This window comes from Pipra filicauda, unplaced genomic scaffold, assembly GCF_003945595.2.
Source record: "Pipra filicauda isolate LSUMZ 115617 unplaced genomic scaffold, ASM394559v2 scaffold63_size3267554_pilon, whole genome shotgun sequence".
Taxonomy (NCBI): Eukaryota; Metazoa; Chordata; class Aves; order Passeriformes; family Pipridae; genus Pipra; species Pipra filicauda.
Genome location: NW_024104798.1, coordinates 580,001 through 600,512, shown reverse-complemented (window position 1 = coordinate 600,512; position 20,512 = coordinate 580,001). Strand labels below are relative to the sequence as shown.

Here is a 20,512-nt window from a genome sequence, read left to right as displayed (position 1 = left end):
ATGTTGTATATGGAGAAACATCTAAACATTATGCTCCATGTTGTATGTGTATCTGTAAATGCTTGCATTAGTTGTCTGAAAACAAGGGGTTTTCTTCTTTTCAGCGTTTAAAAATATTTTCCAAACACCAAGATTGATATTTTTATGCTAGCTCTGATTACCCTTTTATTGCTATCAGGTTTGGGTTTGTTGGTTGTTTTATTCTTTTAATACCTGTTTTAAACTTTGCAATCAACTTGCTTCATAAAAGATAAACTCCATGGAGAAGTTAGTCATCAAAACCAATTAACAGCAGAATTCAAACACAGAACATAAAGGTCTTTTAAGAAGTTGGAGAAAAGCAAGATCCCCAACCACATTTACTGTACTGGCAGAGGATAAATAAACTCCCAAGCTAAAATCTGAGCTGAGTGAAAGCAATCCCAAGCCTGGCAATCCCATCCCCAGCCACAGCTCTGCTCTCACTGGGCTGGCCGGGCACAGTTTGGGGAGGGCTGGAGGACCAGTGAAATGAGGAATGAATGGGTGCCACTCCTTAATTGACCGAATGGGCGGCTGTTGAATGACACAACCCATTACACACGAGATGAGGACGTTATCTGAGGCAGCAGGAGCCCTCTGGATGGCTACAGAGAAGCCCTGGCACAGGGTTAGTAACTGGTGGTAGGACCAGAGGCCTGAGCCATTCTGGTCCACAGTGTGCACATGTCTGCATGACCCCCCCTCCTCGTTTCTCTCTGCACAAAGCAGCACTGGAAAATTCCATAGTGCTCCTATGGAAAATGCATTGTAATTAACTCATTTTGATATGAGGCCTTTTTAAGACAAGACCTTTGTGTTGAACACATTTTACTGTTCCACTCCTCTTCTACTGTCCTATATTAATCAAAGCTGTAACCCCTGTTGTCTTTGCACTACGAATCAGAATGTGCCCCTGGCAAAGAATGAGGGAAAAGTCAACAGGAATTAAGTTTCAGTGCAACTGTTTACTCAACTGTGGCCTGCAGTTATTGAAATTTTATCCGTGGTTTTGTGTGACTACTGCAGTAATGAATTCAGCATGGCTGTGATTTTCTCACTGATGGTATTCTCACTTCAAGTAAAAACCTGTAGGATGAAAATGATTGAAACAACCAAAGTCTGTGCATTTAGTATCATCCATTTTTCTGACTTGTTTAATTATGGCAGCTTTCTGTCTTAGGTTGGCAAATGGGGTGCCACGCTCCTCTCCAAGCCTTCCTTTTGCTTTGTTTTTGAGCACAGGTTTTTTCTTCTCCACAACAACCTGCTAAAAAGATCACTGTACACTTAGGGGAGTCTTAACCAGCTGCCAATTGCTTATTTAAAAGGTTTTAAGAATCCTTATTGCATTAGAGAAAGTGAGGGTTAGGCGTGAGTGTATTCACCATGGCTCTGCTGCAGCCTTTGTTCCCAAACACATTAATGATACATGCCCAGCACTTTGGTGTAAAATTTCCTCGGAGGGCTTCAGAATTTTATCAGGGAAAAGAAAAAGCCAAAACGTATTAAGCAGCTAATTTACACTTGTGAACTTAGTCACTTCCCAGAAAAGACACTAATTAAAATATGAAGGCAAAATGCACAATTTGGTTGTAATTCTTCTGAGTTGACGAGCACTGACATGGGATGTATTTATTTATTTACTCTGACGTTCTGCACAGCAGATACCTCCACGGCCTTTCTCACTAATAGAAAACATTCTGTTGATAGAGATTGCTAGGTTATATTAAAATCTGTTACAAAACCAAAACTTAACGTTAGTGTATTTTCCACCCAGTGACATATTTTGGAAACCAGTTATTTGTATACAGCAGTTCACCCAATCACTGCCACCAGACTCAACACATTCAGGCAACGGAAGCAAGTCCTGATCTTTGGGTGTTTCCAGGGAACGACTAAAAAGCAGCCCCGGAAGAGAAGTCCAACCTTTCCCTTTACATTAAGAACTGCAATCCCCTACGGACAAAAAATGTGCAGAATGTCACAGGCAAGTCCTGAAAGCATCCTCCGGCCTGGCAAAGGTTTGGGAGTGGGGGGGGTTAAACGCTTCATGCTTTTTCTGTAGGTAGGAAACTTGTAATGCATCTTACAGTACCTGCTGTTGCTGAAGATGTGCTAAATCTGCAGCCCCAATTTCAACGGAAGGTGTCTCGCCGTTTGATCTCACTTCCCGCAGGCTGCACTCTAGTAAATGGTTGCCACCGCTCGCTCCATTCTGAATGGCTGAACCGTTACTTTTTGTCTCAGTCCCAGATTCTTGCATCATGACTCAAAAACCTGAAATAATTTAGGGGAGGGGAGGGGGTGAAAAAAAAAAAAAAAAAGCAGCTGTTAAAACAGTTGCTGTATATAAGGAGACATGCCCTGTTTTAAATCCTGCCAAAACTGTAAACATATGTCATTTTCCTTCATACGATTTATCTTTCATTAATGGTTCATGCTACTAGTTTGTGTTTATTTATCCATTGGTACAGCTATAATTTTAGTAAGTTAGTTCTCTTCTAAATATAGTATTATTTGCTCAACATCTTTTTTCCCTTAGAGAAAAAAAAATATTTTCGAACGAACACACAGAATCCATAATTAAATTTCTCTAGTTACATCTGGATGCTTTCCTTTGAAACAGATGAGTCACTCTTGGCAACCTATGATGGACAATATCAAAAATGTGATATACACTGTGTAGGGGCAAGGAGGTGAAGCAGAGCACTCACTATTTTGGTTCCCATTCACACCATGATACTGCCAAACTAGCACCTTTTATTATTCTGAAGCAATTCAGGCTGCGTCTGGGATGTGCTGGACATCATCAGTTTTCATTTGGGGAAAACTGCTACAACTGCTCACAGAATTAGTCTTGCTGGCCAAATTTTTGGCTATGGATTTGGTCTGAATTTGCATGCTCTATGGCACTACAGAGAGGAGCCTTCCGTGTTATTTGGCTAAACATTATCTTAGCAGCAACAGTGCATCACAGCTAGCCCTCGAGGTCCACTGACTCTTGGTGGATGCCTGTCCCTGAGTGCTTTACACTCTGTGCTCATCAACAGTGGGCCACAAGCCCCACAACAAGGATCAGGGCAAGCACACGTTTCCTTACCCCAGAACTCCTCGGATTCACACATTTTCAGGAACTAACATCAGCATTTGTGCACAAGACCCCCAAACAAAGCACGTATGCAAACTGCTACCTTGGAGATATTACGATGAGTTGTTTTGTAAGTATTTCCACCTGCAAAGCGACAGGTTCCAGGGTTTAAATGCCATTAACCTGCTCAGCTTCCACCAGCACATCCCTCCCTCCCTTTGTGCTCCTCCTCTCACCCTCACCCAGGTGAGATGGGGTATAGAAAGCCAAGCTGAGTGTCCCAAGCAGTTTTCCTACTCCACACTAACTCATCACGTGCACACGTGAGGCAAATGCCTCTGTGCAGAACAGTTCAACTGAAAGTAAGGTGCTTTATGTTCAAGGAATAACCTGTTTGAATTCAGTAACTACCCCAAATCAAAAGAAAGAAGGAAAATCCCTTCCCTTCCAATATGTAAGGGAAAACACCAATCAGAAAGGGCAAGAGAAAGCAACGTGTTAGCACTCCTTGCCCACTCATGTCCGAGGAGGACAAACCACATCCTGAACCAGACCCTGTTCCAATCATGACAGGACACATTCACACCGACGGTCGCCCAAGCACATGGGCAGGAGTAGGACAGACTCAGACATTCTGATTACATTTAAATAAATTTCAGCTGGTCCATGAAAACTTCTTTCAATCTGTTTTGCTAAATCTTCGAATTATGCCAGGGGACAAAAGGGTTCAGGGGCTCATTATAAAGCTTCTGTCAACTCCCCTGTAAAAGCTCCAGAGATCTAAACAAACCTACAGCTTTCCCAATACCACTAGGAAATGCTTTTGGGTTTTAACATGATCCTGCTCCAACACAGACTAAGTATGGTGTGTTTTTCATTTTCAGCACTGTAAGAAAAGCCCACAAGCATGGTAAGGTCTAAATAAGTGTTTACATCTAACAGGCAAGGCTGGATTATATACCATACACCAGGCAGCCACTGCATGGCACAGGTTGCTTCTGAAGAAGAGAGAGGAGTGAGAGTCTCCAGACAGCTCTCAAGTCACTCAAGGGTATACCATGCAATTTTTATATGCTACACTACTAAAAAGGACATACCTCTTTTAACCAGAGATAAATCAAGAAGAAAGAACTGATGTAATAATCTTCTGTTTCCACCCAAATTTGGGGTCAAGTCTCAACTAAAGAAAATGGAGTATTATGTTAATTTATCTCAGCAGCAGATGAGGAGAAAAATGACCACCAGGAAAGGCTGGTTGGCAGGTTAAACCCAGAGACTCATGTCTTTGACTGTCCTGATGCACCACAGTAATGGTGGGTGCATGTGCCCACCTAATAGACCAAAGGAAGGACACACCAAAGAACTGGTGGAAGATGCCTCCAGCAGACCCTGTGGTGGAAAGAGATGCTAAAACCAATGTGCCAGAACAGTAAAGGAGTACATCTTATTTTCCAACACTTCTGATGCAACAAACTAGAAGCAAGAACGTGAATAAACTACCAGGACAGTCATAGAAAGCACCAAGCAAAGCTCTGAGGTGCTTCTGACAGCAGCAAGAAGAATGTGCATCACTGAGGAGCAGATCCATCATTGCCTGATCACAATTTGTTGGCTTGCCTTTCTGAGCAAAATATCTTCAGGACACAGAAAATAATTCACAACCAAACTGGTCAAGAAATTATTTACTGTCTCTAGAACTGCAAAAATGCTCCTGGAAAAGAAAGAAAACCAGTAGAAATTGCTACAATTTTTCCAATCTATAGGACTAAGAAAAAGATGGATTATTTATTGTATTTGGTCACAAAAAGATCATAGTTCTTGAAAACCTTTTCCATGACAAATTTCATGCCCTGTTTTTACCTTTTGAAGAACCCCAGCCACTTACCAGCTGAGCTGCACAGGGCTGGCCTCAGCCCCTCCACTGGTTGTGACCACCCTACAGAGCAGCAGTTATCAAAGAAATAAGGTTGGAAACTGAGTTTGCCAAGAGACCATGTTTGAACTTGCAAAACATTATTTTATAAGCAGAAGTGAACATTCCTGAGCAAATTCTGCTTTAAGAACACCCATTTACAAGTGGTCAACCTCCATATATAACTTCAGTTGGATGCCTGTACAAAACACAAGCCCTTTGCTAAAATGCATCTGATAGAAAACAGAAATTTCAAGGGAAAAAGAAAACTGTTTATTCCTTCACTGCAGTTAAATGTGAGTTGACATAAATAATCACAGTTTGGTTTGATCATTAAGTGTCATGTCATGAAAATCAACCTGCGAGAGCTTTCTGCAAGAATGATTATTATTTGTCTTTTTGAGCACACCTAAATGAGCTGAGGTGATCGCACACCGAGGATGGCTGAGATAATTGTCTCTTCCCAGCACAGCAGAGACAGCCTTACAGGAGCCTATTACTGAAGTTTGTCATTCAGAATTGTGAAAGAAAAAAGCAAAGCAAGGTTGACTTGATGTAACATGATTGTTCTGCGGGAACTGAACTGAAGCTCCAGGTCTGGTATCACAAACCGTGATTCTGCTCTAAATACAACCCCAAATAACCAAAATAGTGCTGGAGAAGCTGTTATGCATAACCATTTATTATAGGAAATACAGTACTCCACAAACGCTTCCATGACATGCAGGAGACCATGTTCTGACTGAAGAAATTTAATGTCAAAAGAGCACTTCCATCTCACATGTTGTAGAAGGAAGAATAATTCTCCTATCAGTTCTGCAAAGGAAAATATAATTTTAAAGCTTAAAATATGTGGGTTCTTACCAGTGTTAAGTATCTTTCTTTTTCCTCTCTCTGTATATAAATTCTATGGTATTTCATGTTATGAGGGATACAGAAAGACTGAATTATTAAAGATGACACGAGATGCTTTTCCCATATGAAGGGACCAAAGCTAAGCTGCAGTGTGAACAACAGCTTGTAAAACTTTATCCTGAAATCAAGGAGCACATAATAAAAGAACTGTTCTGATATGACTTACTGTCAGCTTGGTTTAAAAATTTCCAAACAGTGATCAGTTTCTTGAGTTTCCCAATTTAACCTCCACAAAACCTTTTCTAGCTTCAATGCACAGTCAAATACAAAGTCAAAGCCCTACAGCTGGGCCCATCTCCTTGGTGAATTATGTTACATTCAAGGTAGTGGAGTAAAATTTCAGAGGAGAGGAACCAAGGGATGGCACTCTGTCAACAGGAGGACAACAGCTAATCATCTTCCACGTGACTTGGGACAGAAGCAGGACACCCAATTTCTTAAGGGCGTGGACAAAATTGAGAAAACATAGGTCAGATGTTAACTTTGTCTGAATCAAAATTATCTGAGTACTTCAATGCTGATGTTTTTAGGAAAAAAAACAGAACCTAAAAAAAATCCTAATTTTGAAAAGGTTCTGTGTTCATCCATTAAATCAAAGTCCATAAAGTCCACAACACCACAAAGACCAGATGCTGCTCAGCTCCACTGGGCTATTAAGATGAGCAAGGTTAAGCATGGAGATTAGTAGGCAGGAGGTGGGTGCTGAAGTGTGCCATTTCTGCAATTCTTCTACCAGTATAGTTTCTAAAGATTGAGCAGCATTGGTTAATGTCAGCATGAGGGAGGATTTACTGACTGAAGCACCTGTCAGAATGAGGACCCACTGCAAGTCTGAAAGACTAAGGGACTGATATTCAGATGTCTTTAGATGCCTCACCATACACGGAGGCAGCTGGTGAGACAGTTTAAAGACTCCTGAATAAGCACCATCCTATATCTTTAAGCATCTCATCACTTTTAAAAAACTATCCCTGGGGTGTTCTGGGTCTTAACATCTCTGTTTTAATATACTTCCAGACTCAACCCAGACTACAGATTCACAATGTAGCCTCTGTTTCAAAGTTTCTTCCAAGGCTAATGATTTTATTTCAGCTGTTAGTATTTGGAGGTATTTACAAATATATATATATACACATATACACATATAAAGATCATTCAGTATTTGTCTCCTGGGATCAGTGCTAGAGCAAAAATGTTGTCATAAAACAACACTTCTTTGCCACATTTGTGCAAGATTTTAAGCTAACAAAAAGTTCAGTCTTTATTCCAGGGCAGTTAATTAAGGTTGACCAAGTCAGGCAGAAGTAAATTAACTTGGCTGATCAATTATTTATATGAAGCAGAATAAATGCCCTTAAAGAACTTGGCCCAGCCATGAAAGGACATGTAAATTAAACACAATACAGATTTATAAAATGTATTTCTACATTTATAGGCAGAAGACCTAATGGTAAAACCAGTTTTAAGTGAGCAATCAAATCACAAAATCTAGCCTGAAATTCTCAGGCAGACATAGTATCTATACGTGCATGGTCTATAATCAAATGTTTTACCTATTTGTTACAAGCAGTTCCCCAAAACAGGCTCAGGACTAACTTTAGAGCACCTCTCTGTACAATTAAAAAACAAAAAAACAAACAAAAAAACCAAAACAAACAAACAAACAAAACAAACAAAAAACCCAAAAAAAAACCCCCAAAAAACAACAAAAACAACAACAACAACAACAACAACAAATAAAACACCAAACAAGCAATGTTTGGAAGCATTCCATGACAACACAAGGCTGCAAAGACAGGATTTTACCTCTTGAAAACGAAGCGCGCTCCAGAGCGCGACCGGGAAGGCAACAGAGAGCAGGAGCAAAGCTGCTGCTTGCCCCCAGCACAGGGACAAAGGTACTGCAGGACCAGCCTGGCACTCCCAGCACTGCTTGGGATCAGCAACAAGGACCACAGCCTTTGCCAGGAGACCCTTGCCCAGCTCACAGGTGGTCTCTTTTAGTCCCGGTATCTTTGGAGCAAGTGCCCTGCCAGGGAAAGCACCTCAGGCTCCACATCCCACCACCGCTTCTGAATTTTTCCGGGAACATGTTTTGATGTCCCCCAGGCGATGCTGAAACACCCATCTCCTCCAGCTGACACCCCGTGCCTAGGTTGGTGAGGCAGCCAGCAGCACCATCCTGCCATCCATGAGTTCAGTAAAAGAAAAAGGACTCACTAGTGGAAATTAAAAGCCTTGTGTAAGGTAAGGCTTTGATGTGCCATGGGGGAAGGCGTACAGATGTTCAGCTGCTCATTTACTAAATTACACCATGTCACAATTAACTGTGAATCAGCCAGCTTCACACGAGCAGCTCAAGGGCTGCCACCATGCTAAGTGCAGAAATAACGCCGGGGAGTGGAGTCCAAACTAGCCAGGTGGACCAGATGACTTCTCTCTGCCAGTGTTTGTGGTTAGCACGACTATTAGAAAGAGCCATCCCAACATATGGCATGATTTAAGTAAATCAGATCATGCTGAACTCACCAGCCTTTCTCAACTTACAAACCCCTCCGCTCTCGTCATTGCAGATGGGTGAACACCCGTCATGCTTTTAGAGTTTTCAGTAGCCGTCATTTATCCTGCTGACAGGGTGTATTTTAGGTATAATTATGTACTAACTAACTATAGATCAACTGTCAGTACATTAGGGTACTTTTTGGATAAAACTTACCCCTTTGAAGGCCACTCGCCTACACACTACTGGTGGTTGCTGAATTGTGCAGGAGTAGGAGAAAGGAGAAAGGGATTCAAAGTGCAATTAAGGATCATATTTAAGAATCAACCAAAATAGTAAGGAACAGAGCGAATCAGGCTCGGCTGTCCTGAAAAGTGATGCTGAGTCACGTCTGACAACGGTGTTTGGAGGAGGAGAGGCAAACCTGGAGCAAGGCAAGGGAGGAACATGCACGGGATGTGTGGAAAGAGGAAACAAAGAGACAGCGACGAGGTGAAATCCTTTGATATTTCCTCAGCTTAAAGAGGTAATTCAATGCATTAAAATGGATCCTTGAAATTTCAAAGGATGAAACTCACACAATAAAGATTGTCGAGAGTGCTATTTTCTAGGATTAGAACAAAAACGTATTGGGATTTGCTATATGATCTTACGTCGCCGAGCACGACTGTACACTTGCTGTTATGCAAGCACCATCTTCCAATAGAGAATTTTCATAATTATAACAGAAAGGCGTAAATTTTCTAATGCATGGCAGTTCAAAAAGTAATCAAGAGAATGAGCCTGAGGGCTATTTTAATGTATGCAAAGCTAGTGACCCACAGTAAATGGGAGGTAGGCTTCAATGAATGCAAAGTAATGCACACATACTAAAGACCTGGTCTGATGAGGGACGGCTAAAATTAACACCCAATTAATTTCCGAATTGACAAACAAATGAAACCCATAAATCTACTTTCTCATTAATTTTCTTGTGGTATAATTTAAAGCAGTAATATGAGGGCAAAAACTGAGCATTATCCATCATAAATATCAAAAAAGATAGCACTGTAACACCATAAATTATGCATATTACCTGTTGTTAAAAATGATTAATGTATTATCAACTTTATCGTGCACTGTATATGTCTAGACGTATCTAAAATCTGAAATTTCATTTAGTGCTTAAGAAATAAAGGGTCCAGAAGAAATGGGATTACCCACAGCACATCCTTGGCTCTGTCTCCTGACACAGGCACAGCCCTGACACTCTCACCTCAGCTGGATTCATCCCAAGCCTTGGGTCAGTGGAGACTGAGCACATCACTGGGGTGACGTGCTGAGCCTCTCTGGGGAAAGGAAACAAATCACACTGTTCTTGGAGCATCCCTGAGGGCTGATCCACAGCCTTGGCACCCAGTTTACTGGGAGGGCTGCTCCCCTTACCTGCCCTCCCAGTCCTGGGGTAGAGCTACTTGATGATGCAGAGGGAGGTAAGAAATGGACAAGGAGGATAAAAATGTGAGGCTGTAACTAAATTAAGTGAGTGATGAGCCAGTGCTTTCCAAAAGTGCTTGAGCACATCACCTTGGCCAATGCGAAAAGCACATGGGTTGCCTTCCCTCCTCCCTGTGGGTCATGATGGTGACCAGCCTGGTTTATTACCAGGGTTTAAGTCCATTTGCCACTCTCAAGTCTCCTGAAGACCAGCTTCACCCATTCCTGTCTAGATACAGGCTGCCACAACTACTTCTTTATTTAACTATATACAATGGCACAACCTTTTTCACTGTTGGTAAGTGTGGTTCGCACTGCCCTGGGTTCCTTCTTTTCAGCACCAGCATGTATTGCCAGGGCCACAGCAACCTGAAATCATTTGGAGGCATCTCAGTGAAAGGCTGACTGATGCTCTGCAGGAGCTGAAATTTAAGACAGCTGCGGTGAGAAGAAGGGAAGGAGAATCAGGAGCCTAATCCCCCTTGTGCCACGATGACTTATTGTGAAATCATGGTCAAACAACTTAAACATCTCAGAGAACCAGTCAGTGCAGTTACCCCTACGGAAATCTCTTCTGCTGAGCGTGTTGCTGACCACAAACAGCAACAACAGAGATCAGGTAAATCCAAGAAGAATTAATTGAAACAGACATTAAAAGGTTGCCATATGCGCAATTCAAAAGAGCTGGAGTTGGTCCCCATGAAAAACTAGAGCACTAAAACATACCAAGCTGTGAAGACAACAGGTCTCACTCCTTTCCATGAGGTAAGACCCAAAGCATTAGGCAGACAATGGACAATTCAACTTTACCCACACCAGGTTTTTGCATTCTGCGTTAATTTTACACGTGCACACAAGTTACTTCCAGTCTCACCTGGGATAAACAAACCCCCTTTCCAAAGCCAGTTCTATCTCAATCTACGCCTCTCAGCTTGACAGCTATTAAATCCATATTCAGCATGAACCTCATGCCATAGCTGCATAAAAGCTCTAGAGCTGGGCCACTTCCAAGCGACTGGCAAATACGATGTAATCATTTACATACCATCATCGGCAGAGTGAGGTTCCTTCCTCTCTCTTGGGGAGAGCTGTCTTTCAGCCGTGAACTTGACAGAAATCATCCTTACCATCACTGGGATCATCATTTATTTGGAAGGAAAGGAATGGCGAGCGGCAAAAAAAAAACCAAAAAACAAAAAACCCCAAACCCAACCAGAAGCCATAATTCATTGTGCCATATGACTCTGTGACTGCTACTGCATGGATACGAGCACCATGGCATTAGAGGAATGACTCCTCCAGAGAGAAGGACTCAACTGCAGCACGGTGGGAGAGGCTGAAGAGCTGCCTCGGTGCTGGCCCCATGGTTGGTGTCCCTGGGGAGGTACCCACCTGCTCATCCCAGCCCGGGCATCACAGAGAGCGTGTGGGGCTCCCCGCTGTTCTGTGCAGAACAGGAACAGAAACTGCAGAGCTGTTCTCACAGTCACGACTTATTTGTTTGTATGCACACTGCTCTGAGCTTGCAACATAAACTCTTGCAGCCTGTCTCACAGAAAAACAGGTGAGTATTCAACCAAATAAAAGACCAAAGCTGCATTTAGTAAATATAGTCAGTTTATGCCAGATAGAAGCAGCTTTGCTACAACAAGATGATACCAAACTTTGTACCAAGTGCTGGCTGTAGATGAATTAAGACTCCCACCCTCCACACATATCTCTGTTAAAGCATATCTGAATTGTCTAGCAGCCTCCAGAAGTCAAAAACCACCTCAAAGCCAGGTGCAGCTCTAATAATTCTGCACAACACCATTTCACTTCACTATTTTCACTTAGTCCAAGGCAGTGAAGGTTTGATTCATCACAGTAACACGAGTCAATTAACGACCAGCTTGTCCACTTACGCACTCAGGTACCTCCCGCTCCCCTCCAGCCCCAACACTGCTCCAGCAGCCCAAACGAACAGTATGTTTGGATCACTGGTGTGAACTAGGGAATACAATAGATCACATTTCTATGCATATTTTGTTGCTTGCTTTTCCAAGGGATGAAAAGGACAATTATTAAATTTTATCCTTCAAAAGCTTTTTAAAAAACGTATATTCAAGATACTTTAACAAATGAATTCACATATAAAGGAACAGACAACACCTTCATATTTTAACAAATAAATTCACATATACAGGAATAGACAACACCTTCAAGTTAACATTTCTTTCCCAAGGTCACTCAAAGACAGTTTACTCCTTTTGTGTGCATAGCCCTAACAATTTACTGTTAGTGATAACAGGTCCTGCCTGGCATTTGAAATTCTGGCATTTGAAATCCAATCCCCCTTCAGAAACAACAACAAACAATAATTCTGAAAAACAAAGATGGTGTGAGCGAGTTTTTCTTGCTCGTTTTCAAAACAACCCAAAAGCAACAACTACCAGGATGGCTCTCTCTAATTAGGACTCCCAGAAACCAAAGAACAAACAGGCAGCATAGAGAAATTAGCAGATATAAACGCAGTTTTCCAATTATAAAAAGAAGAAAAGCAGCTCTGTCATCTCACTTGCAGGAGGAGGAGCGACAGAGCACGTTTTTAAATTTGGTATTTTCTCTCCATTCAAACAGCTCTGCTTCTAAAACACATTTTCCTCAGATCTCCTCGGAAATAAAAGTGAAAGCTTTGCCTTTTCCAACTCCATCGAGGGCGCATGCATCAATTAAAATCCGACACGAGGAAAGAGGGAAACCAAAAAGCCCCCAACCAAACGCTGACACAGAAGGCAAGGCTGTACTTTTGGGGTGATTTACCTGGTTCATAGCCCTATATCTTTGTCCTAGACCTTCTACCTCCTTGTTTGCTCCATGCAGGATTTTCTAGCCATCAGCCGTCTACCGCTGTGCTAGTCGTCTTGCAGGAGTGCTCTCTCCCTTCAGAAAAAAGCAAACAACTGGATAGATATCATTACACTGAGGAAATCTCTTGGAAAAACCAAACAACTTGCTAATCTTTCTAGCCCCTTCACCCAAGTTAAAGATAAGCAAAGCAAACCAAAGTGAGTTTCAGCCACATTCCAGGGACAAGCTCCCCTTTTTCTCCTTTATCAAAATCCCAGCATTTAAAGGTTTTTTTCCAGACCTTGCAGGATAAACTGCTGCTCACACCCGCAAACAAAGCAATATTTGTTTAATAACTGATTGCTGCCATGGGTACAGTAAACAAGGGGCCCAGCATTTGTGTTTATGAACAAACACATCATCTTGCAAGAGCAATTTAACATTAACCAGGTGGAATAATCAACAGATTTCATAGGTGACACTCGGGGCAGGACTAATGTAAACAGAGCAGGGAGGAGAAAGGGGCCACTCTTAGGGAATCAAGGTTGAGGCAAATGCATTACAGAGTAAACAGCTGGGAAGAACTCAAGACAAACAAATAGTCATTCTTCTGACATTTCGAGAAGCAGAAAGGTTGTACGTTACATGCATCAGCTGCTGACCACCATGAAATCAAACCAGTTGGGGACCAGGCCTTCTTGTTTACACAGTGCCATGTTTGCTTATAAACAACAATTTGCTGTTACCAACCTCGCATTACTCATTGCATAAACGAGCAGATCAAGTGAAATCCTGTTAACTCTTCTGTGGATTGAGGGTTTTTTCCTCCCCTTCAACAACAACAAACAAAAAAGCCTTTGCAGTCTTGCTGTGCAACCTCAAGACAACAGGCAGCAGAGAAAAATAGAGAGCTGTGCATCTGTTCTGATAAAGGGGAAAGAAAGGAGTTGAAAACACTTGAAAGTGTTTCACGGAACAAGATTTACCGGCCAAACCACTGATGTGAAAGATCCATTTGCATTCAAAAAAAAAAAAACAAAACCCTCCAACAACCAACAACTGCAAAAGGTGGGGTGCAAAATTTTCATTTCACTCCTAGAACAAACAAGCAAAACAACAGCTTTTCACACAACAGAACCTGCCCGGCACGACCATGGACACGTGTGGTTTACACATACACCCATGGTCATGCCACCTCCCCGCAGCAGAGATGAACCAGCAAGCCATGGTTCAGCCCTCTTTCTCCTCCTTTCTCTCTCCCATCAACATTCTCTGATCTCTGTAGAGGTCCCAGCTCCTTTTTGTTAACCCAAGGGGGCCAGAAGGCTCATGGATGCCTTCTCACAACCAAAACCTCTGGCCCCCAACCAGCCACCACTCAACATCCCTCTCTTGGCCCCAAGGCACTGTGACATTAGTCCTCAAGGTGCTCAGGATGCCAAAATTCCCTGTGTTTGCCACCTTCCATAAAGCTTTTCCTTCTCCATCTCTCATCCCTGTATCACTCAAGAAGTTGCCTATTGCAACATTCCTCCGGGAAGGTTTCTGTAATTTCTCTATCCTGAACATGGATTTTGGGAAAGATATGAAGTACAGAGAGAGAAGACGGATGGTCCTATCCGTGAAGGTTAATCCAGGGCTATGGGTTACATTCCTTGCCTGACACAATCCCTGAGTGTGACCTCCAGAAGTCTCTTCATCCCTCTCCTATGTAAAATAAGCCCTTTAAGATGTTGTACCAGTTGGGTGGGGTTAGAGGATGTAGTTGTGGGCTATACCACGGGCCGTTTTTTCTCCCAGCTGCACTGTGGCCCCTCCCTGGTTCACCACTACCATCTGATGAGCACCAGCACCACTGCCACACACTGAGGAAAATCATCCCTGTTTCGAATCCACAAAGCATCCAAGGTCACAGCTGGCCCTGGCACTAATCTCCCCTCCCTTGCCATTTCATGTGTAAACAGCATGATGGCCAGAAGCCTCCCCCCTCATCATTTTTTCACAAGTTTTAGAATATTTGGTACTTTTTTCCACAGCACAATCCTGGACATTGACAGCTGGCCAAGAACCTCCGTTTTCTTTATCAGAAAATATTTAGCCTTTTGTTGTAGTAAGAAAAACCCGGTTCAAAAACCATGAAATTGGTACAACCTACTAATAAGGCAGGTATTTAAATAAAACCCAAATGCAGTATTGTTCAGGCAACGGCCTATTTTTTAATACATCAGGTTGACAGCATAATAGCAGGCAGGATGAAAGGTGCGACTCGAGGATGGGGTTGGCGTCCGCACACCAGGAAAACAGAAGTGTTGCCCCATTTCCTGTGCTGCAGCAGAGTATTTCTGATGTCTGGGGCTGCCGGGGACTTAACTCTGAATTAATGATTACACACAATACCCTCCTTTCTCCCCTCCCTGCAGGACAGCGAGGGCCAGCCTCACCGAACGACTGTGGGCAGGCAGGCACAGGTCACGGGGGATTTAGATATTTCACAGCAGCTTCAAAAATTTAGACACCGCAACCTGAAGGCTTCTGAAAACATCAAGCTTCACATAAAAGTCCTGATATTTCCCTACTTGAGGCAACTGCTCTCACCTCAGCAGCGCTGCCTGTTCCACGGTCCTTTTCCAACACATAAAATCACAGTTTATTCAGTACAAAGTAACTATGCTATGATAAAAACTATAAGCATATCATTCAAATGCTTTATTGGTCAAATAGATGGATGCTTTTATTAGTCCAACCTTTTTTGTAATGGAGTGCCACTGATGACCCAGTGTTAGCCTCATTCCCTGCTATTAATCACACTTCTAAGAGCTCATTTTGCTTTAAAATCTTAAGAAATTGCTATAATTTAAAGACATGGTGTCTACATAATGGGAAATGCTTCACAGATTGTATCATTCCATATAACACAGAATTTTTATGGCAATGCTGACCACGATACCAAGGTATTACAAAACTTGAATAAAATATTTTATGAAGAAAATCTAAATGTAAACTTCCTTTTGCATTTGTGGTTTGCCACATCCATAATGTTTTAATCACAGCCTTTTGGGAGTTGCAGTTTTCAACTGCATGTGGCTTACACAGATTAACACTACAAAAACACTCCCTGAACAAATATAAACAGACCAAAACAAAATTAAATGAAAATTAAATAAAATAAAATGATGGACCATGAGAGAAAGACTGTTCAAGCTATATTTTCATGATTTTCACGCAAGGGATTTATCCTCTCATTGACTAGATTATCTCTTTCCTTTTTTTGCACAGGGAAAACAGATGATGTTTACTGTGAAAAACTTTTATGACAAAGTGGAAGCATCTTACGAATTTACCTACACAGAGAATTAAATTAATATAATGATGGTCCTAACCCATATTATTAAAATGTACTTTGCAAAATGTTTTGACAATGTTGACTGCTGCAGGAGGGAAAACACATTTAAGACTATTTCAGCCAAATGCAGAAGCAGAAGCCTTTCATTTTTCAAATGCTAAGTAAAAAGCATCTTTAAACATCTTCTCATGAAAGAAAATGCAGTGCAATTATGTTATATGGCACACACAAAAGCGTGTTCTTTTCCTCAGTTCTCTAACAAGATATTAGTACCTCCTGGCCTTAGGAATATTATGTGTAAATCACATCATATTCAGAGTGTCTGAATTAATTATAATAGGAGCTGGAGAGAAATGTTAACTTTCCAGGTTGTTGCTAAGGATTAGCCCTTGTTTACAATTCTGTATTTATAGAACAAGAAAAATTTGTCAAATGAAGGGCAAAGAGGAAAGCAAGAACACAAATTTAGCTTTGATTTCAAAACAAATCAGATCTCGCAACATTCTCAGAGAAGAAAACCACAGTTTTTAATGTGAAGATGCAAATGAGTCTCAGAATATAAAAATGTTTTATAATTCTGTGCATTCAACACTAGTAGATGTTATTTAAAGAATTTATGTTAACATTTCTCATCCTCACACAGCAAGTCCAATTTGCTGCAAACAGCATCAATTTAAAATGGATTGCATTTCTGTGGGGCACGGGGTAGCTGAGGAGGCTGAAGCAGAAGGCAGCAAGGAGTTTGGTCCCCAGGCACCAGATTTGAAGGGATTCACGGACTACTCCAAAGGAGTTCAAGGCAGTGTGCAGGAGGAACAAGCCCTCTGCCTTCAACAGGCTTAATCTTGGCTACACGGAGATGTGCAGATCCATCCAGAGGGTAAGTCATGAATCTCAAAACCACTGCGAAGGACCAGTTGACTTCCCCAAATGCAGTGAGTCTGTGATGTGAAAAAACACCTTATAAGAAGGGCACTTTGGAGACCAAGAAAGGTCCATCATGCAAAAATCACATTATTTCTGGAGAGCCCTGTGAGGACAGATGGCTCAAGGCTCCAAGTCCATGGGATGGGTCCCAGTGAGCAGAGAGCCAAAGCCTTGCAGGGACTTGCAGGTCTCAGGCACCTTGGCAGAACTGGCCAGGGAAGTTTGTACTGCTCACTATTCTGAGGATAAAGAAAGCACTTCGGCCTCCAGCACTTTCATTTCTTTGCACAAACAAAGGCACACCCACTACAATTAAGTTGCAAAACCCTTTTCATTACGACTCCTTGTTTTCACACACTTCAAGCCTTCTAAGACCTGCAGTCCCTCTCATGCTTCCATCAGTGTGTGCTTCTGTGGGGAAAACTAAGCTCTGTAGTGGTTTCAGTTTATGGAGAAGCAAATGGAAAAATGCTTTTTCCCATTTAAAAAAAAAAAAATGTAACCACCAACTTCTGAGCAGGGTGACTTGCAAAAATGCTGAGCACCCACAACTGAGAGTATCTAACCCCCCACAAGAATCAGGCCCATAACACAATATGAAAAATGCACTTAGCTAAGCTTTTGTGGAAACACAGATGGTCTCCCTGCCTTGCCCTGTCCAAGGGCTATGTCTCTCAGATTACAGCTAGGGCAGCACGATGGAGCAGGGAAACCAAACATGTGCCCGTGCACACTGGTCTATAAGCTAATGCACATATGCACACGTGCTATTGAAGAACCCAACATATATCAGTTTCACATCATTCACAACAGAGTTAATTGGGACAGAAGAGGTGCTTTCCCCTCAATTTTGTCTTGGCTTTTTTTTTAACCAGGAACAGCTCCAGTCTGGGTCCAGAGCAAGGATCCCACCCCATCACATTTCTGTGCAGGAGACGTGTACATACTGCACATGTTCCTCAGCAGCCACGCACATGGATCCCAAGCACCCAAAAATACAGTTGGTCCTCATCACGCTGGCCCAATGGGGGGGGGGGAAGTGCGAATTTTTTCCACCTCAAAATTTCATCCTGTGCCTGAGAAAACTCCCTAAAAAAGCTCTGTTGAAACCAATTTGTTTCTAACTTACCAGAAAAAAGCACACATGCCTACTTTTGAGTCAGGATGCAGGAAGCCAAGCTCTTAATATCCTTCTTCTGCATTCACCCATGGCTGAAGAGCAATGCCCACCTCTAAGCCACCACCAGAGATGACTGGGAAAGGGTTCAACAGCAGAGAGGAGTTACCAGACACCAAATAAGCCTCTCCAGCCTGCCTTGACCAATGACAGTGGGCAACTGTGAGCGCTCCTGTGGCTGCCCATACCTTTTCCGTGCATGATGCCAATGGCACAGAAAGCCTCTCAACAGGCAGCACCGTGGCCCCATGACCTCTCCAAAAAAAGCTGTTCAAACCTGGATTGGAAGGGTCCATCACCGCCAAGTTTGGCAGAGGCTGCTCTGTGTTTCAGGAAATGGCCTTTCTGGTGCTGAATCGCCAGCAGCATGTGGGGGCCGTTTACAACCAGCAGTGTGTGTTTAACATCCAAAATGTGCACTGAAGACAGTATTTGAACATCTCCAGCCACATGCAGGTGCATGGTCCCACAGATGTGCTGGCTCCCAAACACTGAAGAGCTAAGGCATGTGGCTTCCTGCTCCAAGGGCTTGTGAAAGAGAAGGATACACTCTCTCTATTTACAGTCTATTCAAGACAAGACTATTCAGTGTCAGGATGTGCCATAAGAGGGTAATTTGCACCCTAAACTGGATTGTACGATACCGCAGTCACAGACCGTATGATCTCTTCCTTTGGATTAAAACCGTTTGTACAAGTCAAACAGAACAAGGAGAGTAACAAAACATACAGTGTATTTTGTTCTACACTGCAGCCACATATTTCAACTGCCTCAGCCAAATTCTTAGAGTAAACACAGCTTTAAAAGAAAATAACTAGAATAAAGAGCTTCTGGAAAGTTCTGACTGATTATGCATGCAAGAATTCTGCTACTGCTTCCTCCCATCATCTGAAAAATAAACCAACCACCCAATTTCCACAACTATCTACAAAAGTGCTATTTTTCTGAAACATGTTACAATACTATCTGAGGTCTGCAAGTTGTAATGAATGCATCTTGTTTTGTAAAATACACAGAGGAGCTCAATTAAATGAACAACTGTAAAGGAAATAGAGCTGATAAAGGAATTAATGCTCTGTGTGCCAGATCATAACATAACATCTAGGATAACAAAACCGTGTCAAACATGCAACCGCTGAAGACTTAAAAAAATGAAACAACAAAGTTAAACCCTAAAATATTAAAGCACATAAAATCAGAATGCACAAAACTTATTTTACATAATTGAGAGGGGAGCATGGGCAGAAGCAAAGGGATCTCTCATAGCTGTTATTCAAAATTTACTAAATACATAAAAAGACTGAATGTTTTGTAAACGAGCACCTGCTCCGCTGATGATCCGCTCCTTTCTCGCTGCCCAACCTGCTTTTTTCCAAAGACCAAGCTAACCCAACTTCCCATCCGCCGAGGCATGGCTGAAATTATTTCTCAATCTGAGTCTGCATCTCGGTCTCCTTTTTTTTCCATCCCCTTCCCGCTTTCCTGTGCCGCTCGGGCTGCCCACACGCTGGAAGGGAGCCGCCAGCCCCGGTGCCTGCTCCGGCTGTCGGCACACACGACACCGGTGGGAGCACAGACTAGAGCTCAGCCGGAAGGGAGACAGTCAGGGTTCTGCAAAACCTCGCACGTCGGCTTTTCTCCTTTCGCAGTTGGCGTGTGAACTTGTAACTCGGAAATTGCAAGTTCCCACCAATTTTTTTGGCAACTTGAATGCAATTTTTAGGAAAACATAGTATGCGGCTTTTGGCACACGGAACTACGCGCGAAGACTTTTCAGACAAAATATGCAAAGGTGATGGTCTCGCAAGCCTTTAAGGGCTTGCTGGATGGAACACGGTTTGGAAGGCAAGAGTACAAAATTCTGACTCCCACAAGCAGTAATAAAAATCTGTGTTCAAGCGGCTCCACAGACACTTACTCACAAAACAGGCATAATATCTGCATGGAACATATATATGGAACAGCCTCGGTAATGCAATGTACCCACAGTTCTGCACCATCCAGCAAACTGGGCATCTAGAGACACCTAAAACAGTCCCTCTCCTACACTTCTGACTAAAAAGGCAAGACTATAGGCACTTTCTGGCAGACTTGAACATCAGTATACTCGGGGGAGAGGAGGATGGAAAATACTTTAAATTACAGAGATGCTAATCTCCCACTATTGATGTGTCCAGCTATTAGTCAAGTTGCTTCAGCAAAACATCTGGCCTGAGCCACGGGCCCGGCGAGCAGCACGAGAAGTCCTTGGTGTGGCTGCAGCCTCTTCATGTCAGCATAAAAAACACCCATATTTCCCCCGCTTGTCTGGCCACAGACTGCGT

General features: G+C 42.5%; 1 protein-coding gene across 1 annotated transcript in view; it reads right to left on the bottom strand.

The window, feature by feature from the left end:
- FOXP1 (forkhead box P1) overlaps positions 1–20,512 on the bottom strand; it is a 382,652-nt gene that overhangs the window by 163,720 nt on the left and 198,420 nt on the right. The window contains exon 4 of the mRNA XM_039388350.1: positions 2,117–2,298. Coding sequence (XP_039244284.1) covers positions 2,117–2,287 — 171 coding nt within the window. The 5' untranslated portion in view covers positions 2,288–2,298. The remainder of the gene's footprint in view (positions 1–2,116; positions 2,299–20,512) is intronic.